Source organism: Tamandua tetradactyla, chromosome 16 (assembly GCF_023851605.1).
Source record: "Tamandua tetradactyla isolate mTamTet1 chromosome 16, mTamTet1.pri, whole genome shotgun sequence".
Classification (NCBI taxonomy): Eukaryota; Metazoa; Chordata; class Mammalia; order Pilosa; family Myrmecophagidae; genus Tamandua; species Tamandua tetradactyla.
Genome location: NC_135342.1, coordinates 47093386 through 47109041, shown reverse-complemented (window position 1 = coordinate 47109041; position 15656 = coordinate 47093386). Strand labels below are relative to the sequence as shown.

The 15656-nt window shown below is 36.0% G+C and overlaps 1 protein-coding gene and 1 pseudogene across 10 annotated transcripts in view; both read right to left on the bottom strand.

Annotated features, from left to right (window-relative positions):
* Positions 1 to 15656, bottom strand: part of CHD9 (chromodomain helicase DNA binding protein 9) — a 298663-nt gene that overhangs the window by 63841 nt on the left and 219166 nt on the right. For all 10 annotated transcript variants that reach the window (XM_077132437.1, XM_077132435.1, XM_077132440.1 and 7 more), the window contains 2 exons: positions 4509 to 4668; positions 3821 to 3910 (listed from right to left, as the gene is read on the bottom strand). In XM_077132437.1, coding sequence (XP_076988552.1) covers positions 3821 to 3910; positions 4509 to 4668 — 250 coding nt within the window. The remainder of the gene's footprint in view (positions 1 to 3820; positions 3911 to 4508; positions 4669 to 15656) is intronic.
* LOC143660431 (U6 spliceosomal RNA) lies at positions 13830 to 13928 on the bottom strand (annotated as a pseudogene).

Below are 15656 nucleotides of genomic sequence, written 5' to 3'. Positions count from 1 at the left end.
CTACCCGATATTTGCAACTTATCAAATTTTAAAGAATTGGATATGATAATACAAATTATACTGAGTACAGTTTCATCTCTTTATCTTGGTGCCAAAATTTTACAGAGTTATAGATCTGTAGAAATGGGGAGAATCTCACTTATGATCAAGTTGTGAGGTAAAAGTATATTTGTAAATTGGTTGCATCTGGGAACTCAGAATACACTTTCAAACAGAAATAGACTGATAAATGGTCAATATGGTCCTAGGCTAGTCTGCAGAATGCAATATTTAATTCCTAACATGTCTGAAATAAAAGATGGTAATAAAAAAATAAAGACTGTTAAGTTCTATAAATAAATAACATAAAAAATTGACAAGAAATTAATTACTTTTCAAAAGTGTTTTACCAGAAGAAAAAGCTTTCAACCAAGCATACATGAAGAAGTAGATATAGAGACTTTTTTGTAAATATTTAGAGGGGTTTGTTAGCACATTGAATGAAGTTAAAAAAAAAAAAAAAACAGGAGGGTCACAATAGAAATATTATCTAGTGTAGTGCAGAAAAATATAGAAAGAGTGACTTTCCTGTGGTAAGACAAAAGTTGGAAAAGAGATGAGGATGAACAGGGTTAAGGAGGATATTTACCTACAAGTTCCTGAATACCATTAAACACAGCATAGACACTGAAAGATAAAGGAAAGAACACTGGGAATAGGATACCAGAGCAGGAAAAAAAAAACTAGGTTAGAGGTCCCCCTGCCAATCATCAGGTGGTATACTCTTTTTCAAACCATTGTAATTATCATCTGAGGTGGAAGGTTTCCCTGCTTGTGAAGAGGAAAAGGTAAACAGCTCATAGTCCAAATATAAGCGCCATTTCCATGTTGGGTGTTGGTGAATAACTAGGGAAAGGGATATAGAAAGGTGGATGTCCTTCTGTTGTTGATTTTCATCTCAGTTCATGTGCCAGCTTCTACATAAAGCTTCTATTAACTTTCCCAGATCATTCATTCAAAATATATGTAAACAGCTTCACTATGTGTCAATAATGGCAAGAATGACTAAGATAGATGTGTTCCTGCCCTTGTAAGGAGGCACATGAGAAACTGTGTGATGAATGCTGTGAAAGAGTGCTCTGAGATGGAAAAGGCATTTTGGCATGGGAGAGGGAAAGGGATAGAGAGTAGATTTTGGAAAAACCAAAGAGGTTTAAGACGTCATTTAGACATTTAAGTGGAAATGTTGGATGGCAGCTAACTTAGAGGAGAGCCTTAAAGCTAAGAGGAGAGGTGTGGGGAGAATATGCAAATTGGAACTGCAACTGTTTATAGATTATATTTGGAATAATGAGACCCTATGAACTCATGTAAGGAGAGAGTACAGCAGAGAAAAGAATTCAGAGGACAGAGCTCTTGTTCAAGCCAACATTTAGAGAAGTCAGAGATAGCAAAGGAGGAGGAAGAGGAATGACTATGGAGGAAAAAGGACAACTAGATGGGTACAGTAGCATGGACGTCCATACAAGGCAGCATTTCAAGAAGGATGGAGAGGTAGGATAAGTTTAGAGAACTGATCGCATTGTACATCATTAGTGGCCTTGTTAAAAAAACATTTCAGTGGGATAGTGGGAATAAAATGTTATTTGCAATAGGTTGAAGAGAAAATGAAAGGTAAAGAAGTAAAGAATGTAAACAGACAATTTTTAAGGAGTTTCTCATGATCAGGAGCAGAGAAATGGAGCAGTAGGGTGTATGTTAAGGGTGTTTCCTTTTTTTTTTTAAGTATATGTATGTCAGGGGAATGACCTAGGGATGAGGGAGAAATGATGATTCAGGAAATAAAGGAGACTACAGGAATAAAGTCCTAAAAAGGTAAGAAGAGATGAGATTCAAGGCACAAGGACTGCCTTAAGGGGGAAGGATATTCTACTTTGTCCTGAGAGATGGAATAAGAGGACACACATGCAAGTAGAACTGAAGGTAGTTTTTGTCTGACTGCATCTATTTTCTCCATGAAAATACGTACTAAGGCCTTTAATTGAGAGTTGTGGTGATAGAACAGGAAGGTGGTTTGAGAAGAGAGATATGAAATGGCGATCTTAAAGAGCAGGAAAGTGAACTTACTACCATAGAGGTTAAAGGGTCTGTTAGTGTTTAATTACATTTGAAGTTTATGATCAAAAATTTGAAGCGAGTCCATTTAGCATGGTTTTCTTTACTTTCTCCAGTAAAATTCAGCTGCTTAGGTATAGGCAAGAAGTAAATGGATATTCGGGTTTAACATGAGTTGGGGTGCTAGGTGTGTAGAGCACAGGAAAAGCCAGGCGAAGGGAGTTATCCTTAGTGAGTAAATGTTTGGCTACAGAATCTAGGTAGAATAATGATGAAAGAGGAGGCATGAAAATGGTGACGGATAGTGAGTAGTTAAGTAGTAAGGTCGGTGGAGATGTCTTTTTGAGATTAGAGAATTTTAGTGAAAGTACTAAGTAAATGGGTTGGAAGGAAAAGGGGTGAAAGCTGAAATTCAGATTTAAGAAACTGTGCTATTACTGGTGATGGTAAGTTGATGACCATGTAAATATGTGGCTGAGGTGGGAAAAGACTGTAGATAAAGGGCAAGGAACCGAGACTAGGCTGTTTGAAGGAACATGTAAGTGGACAGAGAAGTTAGTCACCATAAAAGAAAGGTTAGATTTTAATCTGGTTATAGGAATTGTGAGAATTTCTATTTAATGGCTTGCTTATATTCTTCCTACAAAGCAGGAAGAATATCACTACTGAGAGCAGGGGATAGGTATTGGGTTTAAGTACACAGAGCAGGAGCTTTAAACAGGAGCTATAGAAAATGGGGGGGAAGAATGAAAGGAAAATATTACTTGAAGCATTAAGGACTGAGATGAAATTAGAAATAGAAAATTCCTAGTGGCACCTCCCTAGTATCCCAAAGCACTCATCACACATTGCAGTATAGCTATTTTGCTATTTTCTCCTCACCCCAAATCATAAACTTCTTAAGGATAAGGACTGCATATTTTTGTCTTTGTATCTACAGTGCCAGGTATATAGTAAATGCTTAAAAAATGTTTTGCAGGAGTGACTAAATAAATCAGTTATTAAATTTGTGCCCACTTTACTGGGACCAAATTTAGATATCATTACTGGAATTACTACTAGCTTTAGCTTTCAATGACAGGACCAAAGATGAGAGTAATAGAAGAAGACAATTTGGCCACAATTTCCTAAATTTGGTGGATTTTGCTTCTTCCAAGTTTTACCAAATGTTTAGTTTCCTTGGCTGCTCAACAAATACCAAGTAATGGTCAGGTTTAAACAATAGGAATCTAATGGCTCACAGGTTTGAGGTTAGGAAAAAACTCCAAATGAAGGCATTATCAAGGTGATGCTTTCTCCCTCAAGTCTGTGGAGTTCTGGGCCTGGCTGCCAGCAAGCTTGGTCCTTAGCTTGTCAGATGGCAAGGCACATGGTAGCCTCTTCTGGCCTTTCCCTTTCCTTTCAGGTTCCACTGATTTCAGCCTCTGGGTCTTCCCTCTTTGTCTGAATTACATTCTACTTATAAAGGGCTCCAGTATTAGAATTAAGACCCACCCTCACCGACGCGGCCCACACCATAACTAAAGTAACCTCACTGAAATGTCCTACTTACAATGGTTCATGTTCACAGAATGGATTAAATTTAAGAAAATGTTTTTCTGGGGTACAGACAGCTTCAAACTACCACATCAGATAAGGAGCCACCCAATACGCAATTTCCCTGGCATATAATTTTTGCCTATTCATGTTACTTAAAAAGTAAATATAAACATGTTATTTAATTTACCTTGCATCAACTCCATCAAATACTTTCTGAGATTCATTTCCAATGACTTCTTGCTTTAAATAATATAGCATTCTTACACGAAGCAAAACCCTAAAAATGAGGAAAAAGTAAATCAAAAGATAAAAAGATATTAATCATTAAAAATAACTCATCCATGATGCTAAAATTAGGGAGGAAATTGTATACAGAATTTTTATAATGAATTATTTTTATTAAATGAATCACTACCACATGATAAAATAGGTATCTCTAAAATCTTCACAATCATTATTTAATATGCAAGTAAGATATGAGGAGGTCATATAAAGATTAGTTTTATTTATCACTCTGTTGATGAAAACAGTGACATAAAAGGTAGCGGAGGGTGGGCCGTGGTGGCTCAGAAGGCAGAGTTCTCGTCTGCCATGCTGGAGACAGGGGTTTATTTCCCAGTGGCTGCTCAAGGGAAAAAAAAAAAAGGTAGCAGAGTTTCCTGACGTTTGTTTCTCAGTGCCTGCCCAAGGGAAAAAATAAAAAGGTAGCAGAGTTTCCTGAAGGAGACTTCATAAGTTTAAGATTAGGACTGGTCCTAGACCATGCTGTATCTATAAGCATAGATACATACTTACAATGAGCATGCTTTAAAATTGTTAATAAATTCAGAAAAGTTAAACTTGAAGAACTGTGTTAAAAGGACCCTACTACCTACTTATTACAGTGGTGTTTTATGTGTTTTTTGTAGCCTTCATCTTGAAGTAGCTGCTCAGGATTATACTTTCGAAGCCATTCTGCTTTTTGTATATCAAATGAACTTGTTTGAGTCTTTACTTTCTTCCCCTTTCGACCCCTGGGTACAGGAGCTGACAGGCCTGTTAAAATAAGGACAGAGCTTATAAGAAAATAGGGTATTGATAGAAAGATCTGCAATTTGAAATTCTTTTTTTCATCGTAAGAAATCTCTGGAGGCTTCTGAGGTCTATCTATATAGCAATACAGAGATCTTCAAAATATTAACAATACTGACCTAATCACAAGTAATATTTTCTAAAAAATTAAAGCAACATGATGATTTACATGCATATTAAACATTTTGCACAAATACCCAAAAATTCTGTATCTCAGACCAGTATCCTACAGTTGTTTTTTTTCATTCCAGGGACATTTATACCATTATTTATATTAGTTAAAGAAATATTGAACATAACTTATATAAATAGTATATTATACATGTAATTTTGTAACTTATTCTTGAGATTTACCAATGCTGATTTATGAGGCTCTAATTTATCAATTTTAATTGCTATACATAACTTTCTTGTATGAATATACTACCTCACCTTTATCCATCTTCTATGACGCTTGTTTCACTGCAATTCTTCACAATTATTAATAATGCAGTTTTCTTTCTTTGTATTTTTATCTTACAATATCTTTCCCTTGCCATATACTACCAGCTAGGAGTTCCTTTGAAGCACTATACAGACTTGTCTAATTCTCCTTATAATTCTCATAGTTTTTACTTCTATATTGAGTTAATTTGGCAGGTGCATACAAATATATACTTGTTATATCTTCTTTGATGGAATAGTTTAACTTTTATGGATTGTATTATTACATTATATAGTATCCTTTTTCACCTTAAATTCTATTTTGTTCTATGCTAATACTATAAAATTTTATGTTGCTCAGTATATATATAGTAGTTTTTCTACATATTTTCAAGCTTCTTGTTTGCTTTGTATTATATCTCTTTGAAGTACCAAAATGTTGATTTTTCTATATTTTAATAGGTGAATTTATACATAAACTGCTTATATATGTTTATTTCAGCCGTTTTTATGGTTTTCTAGCATGACTCCCCCTTCTTTTTGAATTTTGCTAGAATGATTAATTTTTTGCATTCCAGATCTCTCCATTCTTGTTTGGAAACTAAAGGGCATATATTTTAAAATATACATACATAACATTAACTTTTCTAATGAAATCCATTGATATTCTCTATTTCTAATCTTCTCACTAACGAGATTTTCTCACATTCATCGTTCAACCCTTTTATTTAGTTTTTAATGTTAATTTATAAGAGGTAGGGGTTTTGAATATTTCTTTTTTACAGCACCTTATCATTTTTCTCTCAAATAATAAGATGTCAGGGAGATTTACACCACTGGGAGACATGTCCTGCATGGGGGGGATTTCACCTGCCAAACTGACTTAGAGAGAGAGAGGCTACATCTGAGCAACAAAAGAGGTTCTCTTCTGCTTGTTTGTGACTCTTAAGCATACGTATAAGTAGGCTTAGCGTCTCCTTTGCAGGAATAAGTTTCATAAGAGCATCCCCCAGGTTGAAGGCATGGTCTATTAAATTTGTAGTTCCAATGCTTATGAGAACATCAGAAATTTCCCAGGTAGTGAAGTTTAATATTTCCACGTTTTTCCTCAGTCCCTCAGAGGGGGTTTGCAAATACCTTTTTTTCATCACATTGTTGTATATTCATGATCATGATCATTTCTTAGAACATTTGCATCAATTCAGAAAAAGAAACAAAAGGAAAACAGAAAAAAAATTCATGCATACCATATCCCTGACTGCTTTCATTGATCACTGGCATTTCAGTCTACTAAATTTATTTTAACATTTGTTCCCCTTATTATTTATTTATTTTTAATCCATATGTTTTACTCATCTGTCCACAAGGTAGATAAAAGGAGCATCAGACGCAAGGTTTTCACAATTACACAGTCACAGTGCGAAAGCTATATCATTATACAATCATCTTCAAGAAACATGGCTACTGGAACACAGCTCTACATTTTCAGGCAGTTCCCTCCAGCCTCTCTGTTACGCCTAAACTAAAAGGGTGATATCTATTTAATACATAAGAATAACCTCCAGGATAACCTCTTGACTCTGTTTGGAATCTCTCAGCCATTGACACTTTATTTTGTCTCATTTTGCACTTCCACTCGGTCAAGAAGGTTTTCTCAATCCCTTGGTGCTGAGTCCAGCTCATTCTAGGATTTCTGTACCACGTTGCTAGGAAGGTCCACACCCCTGGGAGTCATGTCCCACATAGAGAGGGGGAGTGCACTGAGTTTACTTGTCATGTTGGCAGAGAGAGAGAGGCCACATCTGAGCAACAAAAGAGGTTCTCTTGGGGGTGACTCTTAGGCCTAATTTTAAGTAGGCTTAGCCTATCCTTTGTGGGGTTATGTTTCATATGAACAAACTCCAAGATTGGGGGCTCAGCCTATTGCTTTGGTTGTCCCTACTGCTTGTGAGAATATCAAGAATTCTCCACTTCGGGAAGTTGAATTTTCCCCCTTTCTCAGCATTTACCCAAGGGGACTCTGCAAATACTTTTTAATTCACTGTTAAAATTCTTCTGGGATTTATCAAGGTATCACTCTGGACAAACCTACAAAATCTCATGCCCTACTCAAGGTTCCATGCACTTATGGTAATCAATTAATCTGTCCACATAAGTTATATTAGGAAATGCACTAGTCAAAATAAAAATTTTGTACCAAATAAACATTTTTTGCTTTAGCCTCACACATAAATTAAAGTTTTAAAATATTAATTACCATCTATTTTCAACACCCTGCATTATTGACATTTGTTCTTCCTCATGCAAAACATTTTAAAATTTGTACATTTAGTCACTATCATACACTGTAGGCATTCCTAGATTACACTATCTCAGTCTTTACCGTATATCTTTCCTTCTGATTTCATTTGTGCCCCCAGCCCTCCTCCCTCTATCATTCTCACATTCAGCTACATTCAGTGTTCTAACATTACCATATTAGGTAGTATTGTGCTATCCATTTCTGAATTTTTACAATCAGTCCTGTTGCACAATCTGTATCCCTTCGATTCCAATTACCCAATATCTACCCTATTTCTATCTCCTGAAGACCTCTGTTCTTAACTGAAATTATCCAAGTTCATTCATTAATGTTAGTTCATATCAGTGAGATCATACAATATTTGCCCTTTTCTTTTTGGCTAATTTCACTCAGCATAATTTCCTTCAGGTCTGTTCTAGTTTGCTAGCTGCTGGAATGCAATATAACAGAAACAGAATGGCTTTTAAAAAGGGGAATTTAATAAGTTGCTAGTTTACAGTTCTAAGGTCAAGAAAATGTCCCAGTAAAGCAAGCCTATAGAAATGAATCCAGGGAAAGATACCTTGATTCAAGAAGGCCAATGAAGTTTAGAGTTTCTCTCTCATCTGGAAAGGTATATGGTGAACATGGTCAGGGTTCCTCTCTTATCTGGAAGGACATATGGTGAACACAGCATCGTCTGCTAGCTTCTTCTCTCCTGGCTTCTGGTTTCATGAAGCTCCCCAGGAAGCGTTTTCCTTCTTCATCTCCAAAGGTCGCTGGCTTGTGGACTCTCTGCTTTGTGGTGCTGCAGCGTTCTCTGCTCTCTCCAAATCTCCATTCTCCAAAATGTTTCCTCTTTTACAGGACTTCAGAAACTTATCAAGACCCATCCAAATGAGTGGAGACACGCCTCTATTAATCCAGTTTAATAATCACTCTTGATTAAATCACATATCCAGGGAGATTATCTAATTACAGTTTCAAAGATACAATATGGAACAGGGATTAGAAGAAACGGCTGCCTTTACAAAATGGGATTAGCATTAAAACATGGTTTTTCCAGGGTCCATACATCATTTCAACCAGCACAAGGTCCATCCATGTTGCTATATATTTCATAACTTTATTCTATCTTACAGTTGCATAATATTCCATCATATGTATATACCACAGCTTATTTAGCCATTTGTCTGTTGATGGACATTTGGGCAGTTTCCATCTCTTGGCAACTGTAAATAATGCTGCTATAAACACTGGTATGCAAACGTCCATTTGTGTCTTTGCCCTCACATCCTCTGAGTAGATACCTAGCAATGGTACCGCCAGGTCATATGGCAATTCTATACTTAGCTTCCTGAGGAACCACCAAACTGCCTTCCACAGTGGTTGTACCACTTGACATTCCCACCAACAGTGGATAAGTGTGCCTCTTTCTCCACATCCTCTCCAGCACATGTCGTTTTCTATTTTATTGATAATGGCCATTCTGGTGGGTGTGAGATGATATCTCATTGTGATTTTGATTTGCATTTCCCTAATAGCCAGAGAAGTTGAGCATCTTTTCATGTCCTTTTGTCCATCTGTATTTCCTCTTCTGAGAAGTGTCTGTTCAAGTCTTTTGCCCATTTTGTCTTTTTGTTGTTGCGTTGAACAACCTCTTTATATATTCTGGATACTAGACCTTTATCTGTTATATTGTTTCCAAATATTGTCTCCCATTGTGTAGGCTTTTTACTCTCACCAAATTACCCTGGGATGTATTGGGGGATCACACTAACCTGTACACACCAGCAAGATCTCACTCTCAATTCAAGTTTCCATGTTATTATGGTGTGTGAATAAATTGACCAAGTAAGTTATATTAGATAGTTCTTTGATGCACAAAAGTGTTTAATTTTGAGGAGTTCCTATTTATTTATTTATTTATTTATTTATTTATTTATTTATTTATTGCTCATGCTTTAGCTGCAAGGTCTAGGAAACCGCCACCTATTATAGGAGTTATAAGATGTTTCCCTATATTTTCTTCTAAAAGTTTTATGGTCTTAGATCTAATGTTTAGGTCTTTGATCCATTTTGAGTTATTTTTTGTAGGGTGTGAGACATGGATCCTCTTTCATTCTTTTGCATGTGGTTATCTAGCTCTCTAGGCACCATTTATTGAAGAGACTGTTTTGTCCCAGATGAGTTGACTTGACTGCGTTATCAAAGATCAACTGCCCATAGACAAGTTTCCATGTAATTATGGTGTGCTAATAAATTGATCAGGTAAGTTAAATTAGATAGTGTACTACACAAAATGTAAATTTTGCACCAAATAAATATCTCTTCCTTTAGTCTCACACAGAAGTTCATGTTTTAAACACAGTCAATATCTTTCACCCCTTTAGTTGAACTTACCTTAGTCCTAAGCATATTAGCTTCATTCATATCTCTAATTGAAGTCTGATTTCTTTTTCAGCTTCTAAACAGTTACTGTAAGGGGTAATGGTAACTTTCAGAGCTATAGAACTCTAGCTCTGAGTCTCAGGTGTCACACAAATACCGGAAGTTCCAGGGAATGATTGAGATTATAATACTAAGAGTTCAGTATCTCAGAATTTAGAAATAACTGCTAGAACTCAGGAATAGATGTGATTGCTGTAAGAGCTTACAATCTAGGAAGCTTTACAATAAGCCTTCCCCTGATAACCCAGGCTCTTGTATTCAATTTTCATAGTTAGCACATTATAGTTAGCCCATATAAGTGAGGCTAGTGGGGCGCTATAACATTTTCTTTTTATTTCTGGTTTATTACACTCAATATACTCTACCTCAAGGTCCATTCACCTAGTTGCAGGCCTCACAACTTCACTCCTTGTAGCCACTCAATACTCCATTATATGTACACATCACAGTTCCCCCTTCCATTCCTCCATCATACCCTTAAGCCACACATCCATTGCAAACTGTGAATATTGCTACCATGAACACCAGTGTGGAAATGTCCATTCATGTGCCTGCTTTGAGTTCTTACAAGTATATACCTAATAAAGGGGTTGCAGGACCATACAGCAATCCTGTACTTAGCTGCCACACTGTCCTCCAGAAGGATTGCACCATTCTACTTTCCAATCAACAGTGAGTAGTGAACAGTACATCGCTCTCACCACATTTTTCTATCACTCATATATTTCTGTTTATTTTATGAATAGTTTTAATCACATACCATACAATCCATCCTAAATAAACAATCAGTGGTTCCTGGTATAGTCACATAGTTATGCATTCACCACCACAATCTGAGGGCATTTCCATTTCTTCCACAAAGAAAGAGGAAGAGGAAGAAAAAATTAAAAATAAAAATAAAATAAAAAGGAGAACCCCCAACACAATCACCAAGAACTCTATAACCCTCACTTATATGCCTGTCTTAGCAACATTTCGCTTTGCTTTATTGCCTTTGTTACATTTGCTAAAAGCATATTACAATGCTACTGTTAACTATAGACTCTAGGTTGCATTGACTGTATTTTTTCTACACACCATACTATTTTCAACACTTTGCAATGTTGACATTCATTTGTTCTGCCTCATGCAAAAGCATTTTTATATTTGTACATCTAATCACTATCATTGACCACTATAGGTTTCACTTATTTATACAGTCCTAGTCTCTATCTTCTATCTTTCCCTCTGGTGTTTACTATTTGTTCACTGTACTTACAATATTGTGTTACCATCAGACAGCATTGTGCTATCCATTTTTTAATTTATTCAATCAATCCTGTTAAACATTCTGAACTCCTTCAACATCAAATGCCCAATCTCTAACGTCTTTCTATCTCCTGAAAACCTGTGTTCTCAACTCTCAAAGTTCACTCATTAATATTAGTTCATATTTATGAATATATACATATACAGCATTTGTCCCCTTTTGTTTCTGGCTAATTTCACTCAACTTAATGTTCTCAAGATTCATCCATGTTGTTGCCTCTTCATGACTTTATTCTGTCTTAACACTGCGAAATATTCCATCATACGTATATACCACACTTTGTTTAGCCATTTCTCCACTGATGGACACTTGGGCTGTTTCCATGTCTCGGCAATCACGAATAATGCCACTATAAACATGAGTGCGCCAATGTCCATTCTTTATATCTGCCTTCAATTCCTCTGAATATATACCTACTAAAAGGATTCCTGGATCATACGGCAATTCTATGCTTAGTTTCTTAAGGAAACATCAAACAGCCCTCCTGAGTGGGTGTAATACTTTACATTCCCACCAACAGTGTGCTTTCTCCACATCTTCTCCAGCACTTGTAGCTTTCTGTTTTTTTAATAATGGCTATTCTAGTGGATGTGAGATGAATTCTCATTGTGGCTTTTTTTTTTTAGGTGCATGGTCCGGGAATCGAACCCGGGTCTCCTGCGTGGAAGGTGAGCATTCTACCACTGAACCACCCGTGCACCTTTTTTTTTTTTTTTTTTTTTACATGGGCAGGTACCAGGAATAAACCCGGGTCTCTGGCATGGCAGGCGAGAACTCTGCCTGCTGAGTCACCATGGCCTGCCCCTCATTGCAGTTTTGATTTGCATTTCCCTAATAGCAAGTGAAGTTGAGCATCTTTTCACATATTTTTAGCCACTTGCACTTCCTCTTTTTACGTGTCTGCCCATGTCTTTTGTCCATTTTTTAACTGGGTTGTTTATCTTTTTGTTGTTGAGTTTTAGGTTCTTTTTATATATTCTGATTATTAAACACTTATCAATAATTTCCAAATATTGCCTTCCACTGCCTAGACTTCCTTTTAACTTTTCTGACAAAGTCCTTTGAAGTACGAAAGTGTTAAATTTTAAGGAGATCCCATTTATCTATTTCTACTTTCATTGCTCATGTGTAAGGTCTAGGAAACCACCTCCTATTACAAGACCTTTAAGATATTTCCCTACATTTTTTTCTGAAAGTTTTATGTCCTTAGCTCTAATGTTTAGGCCTTTGATCCATCTTGAGTTAATTTTTGTATAAGGTGTGAGATAGGTGTCCCCTTCATTCTTTTGGATATGGATATCCAGTTCTTCAAACAGCATTTATTGAAGAGGCTGCTCTGTCTCTGGTGAGCTGGCTTGACCACTTTATCAAAAATCAATAGTCCAGATCTGTCCAGTAATTACTTGTTGAAGAGTATTTGAAAACTACCGCTTTTTTCTTTCTTTGCTTTGTATATATGTTATATTATACAATAAAAATAAAAATAAATCAATTGTCCATATGAGTGGGGTCTATTTCTGAATACTCAATTCAATTCCACTGGTCAGTATATGTATCATTATACCAGTATCGTGCTGTTTTGACCACTTTAATTTTGTAATAATATGCTTTAAAATCAGGCAGTGTGACACTTCCTACTTTATTCCTCTTTCTCAATATATTTTTAGCTATTTGGGAGCAACTGCCCTTACAAATAAATTTGGTTATTGTTTTTTCCATTTCTGCAAGGTAAGCAGTTGGGATTTTAATTGGTATTGCATTGAATTTATAAATCAATTTGAGTAGAACTGACATCTTAACTATATTTAGTCTTCCAATCCATGAACATAGTATGCTCTTCCATTTATTTAGGTCTTCTTTGATTTTTTTTGGCAATTTCTTATACTTTTCTATAAATAGGTCTTTTATGTCAGTTAAATTTATTCCTAAATATTTGATTCTTTTGGTTGCTACTGTAAATGAAATTCTTTTCTTGATTTCCTCCTCAGATTGTTCATTACTATAGAAACACTACTGATTCTTTTGTGTTGATCTTGTACGTTATCACATTCCAATATTATTAGTTCTCATAGCTTTGTTGTATATTTTGGGAGATTTTCTACATAGAGTAATTATGTCATCTGCAAAGAATAAAAGTTTTACTTCTTCCTTTTCAATTGGATGCCTTTTATTTCTTTTTCTTCCTGAATTGCTCTAGCTAGAACTTCCAGCACAATGTTGATTAACAATGGTGACAGTGGGCATCCTTATCTTCTTCTGGATCTGTGTGGAAAAGCTTTGGTTCTTTCCCCACTGAGTATGTTTGCTATGTATTTTTCATATATTCCCTTTATCATGTTGAGGAAGCTCCCTTCTATTCCCATCCTTTGAAGTCTTTTCATCAAGAAAGGATGTTAAATTTTATAAAATCCCTTTTCTGCATCAATCAAGATGATCATGTGGTTTTTCCACTCTGATTTATTGATATGGTGTATTACATCAATTGATTTTCTTATGTTGAACCAGCACCGCATACCTGGAATAAATCCCACTTGATCATGGTGTATAAATCTTTTAATCTGCTGTTGAATTTGATTTGCAAGTATTTTGTGAGGATTTTTGCATCTCTATACATTAAAGAGACTGGTTTCTAATTTTCTTTCTTTGTATTAGCTTTGTTTGAAAAATATGGGATGCTTCAAGAATTTGCATGTCATCCACAGGGGCCATGCTAATCTTCTCTGTATCATTCTAATTTTAGTATATTTGCCGCCCAAGCAAGCGCTACGCCTATTTATTTATTTATTTTTAAATTACGGAATGTAAACATATACAAAAGTAGATGTAATAGTATGATGGATACCTACATCCCCTGTCATCCAACCTCAATAATTCTTATCAAGTCATGGCATATTTTGTTACCTACATCTCATTCACTCCCCATCTCCTGTATTATTCTGAAAAATATCCTAGATAGCTATCATTTCACTCATTAATAATTTAGTATTTTTAGCAACATATAAAAAGATTTAAAAAAAACAAAAACACAACACAACTACAATACCATTATCAGTCCTAAAAATGCAATGCTTTAATATTTGGTATTCACATTTCTAATTATCTAATAAAGATAATAAAAATTGCTTTTGAGTTCTCTGTTTCAATCAGAATCTAAATATGCATTACACACTACAATTGGTTGATACCTCTTCAATCTCTTCTAGGTTTTAAAATGGTTTTTCAATTTTCTCAACATTTGATATTATGAGTTGCCTAGTTCTTCATTGTGGAGAGCTGTACTGTGCATTGTATGACATTCAGCAGCACTCTTGGTCTCTACTCACAAGATGCCAATAGCATACCCAAAGTTGTGATAACCAAAAATATCTCTAGATATTACCAAATTTCCTTACTGCCCAGTGGGGATGGGACAGGGAGCCAAAATCACCTCTAATTGAGAAACAGTGGTTTATAGATACTCCTCCATCTCCTCATCTCCTCCAACTTATTTGTAGAAAAAAAAACAGATCTTTTGTCCAATAGAGTTTATCATGTTTAACACCTTGTTAAACATTATTTTATTTTACGCACTACCACTAACTACTTCCTCTCTCATCATTGGAAGCCTGGCACTCACAGGAATGCCCTTCCTCACAGGATTTTACTCTAAAGACACTATTATCGAAGTAGCAAACATCTCTAACACAAACACCTGAGCACTGCTAATCACCCTGATTGCCACAGCCGGCGTGGATGTAGCGGATGAGTCAGCCATAGTTGACATCTCGGCAGATGTGTTGCTAGCTGCTGGAATGCAATATACCAGAAATGGAATGGCTTTTAAAGAGGGGAATTTAATAAGTTGCTAGTTTACAGTTCTAAGGCCAAGAAAGTATCCCAATTACATCAAGTCTATAGAGATGTCCAATCAAAGGCATCCAGGGAAAGATACCTTGATTCAAGAAGGCCAATGAAGTTCAGGGATTCTCTCTCAAATGAGAAGGCACATGGCGAACAGAGTTTCTCTCTCATCTAGAAAGGCAAATGGTGAACACAGTCAGGGTTCTTCTCTTATCTGGAAGGGCAGATGATGCTGAACACAGCATCATCTGCTAGCTTCTTCTCCTGGCTTCCTGTTTCATGAAGCTCCCCAGGAGGCATTTTCCTTCTTCATCTCCAAAGGTTGCAGGCTGGTTGACTCTGCTTCTCATGGCTATGTCGTTCGGCTCTGCTCTCTCTGAATCGCTCATTCTCCGAAATGTTTCCTCTTTTATGGGACTCCAGAAACTTATTGAGATCCACCCAAATGGATAAAGACATGTTGTCACCTACTCCAGCTTAACAACCACTCTTGATTAAATCACATCTCCAAGGAGATGATCTGATTACAGTTTCAAACATACAGTATTGAATAGGGATTATTCTGCCTTTACGAAATGGGATTTTGATTAAAACATGGCTTTTCTAGGGGATATATATCCTTTCAAACCAGCACATACTTTACATTTT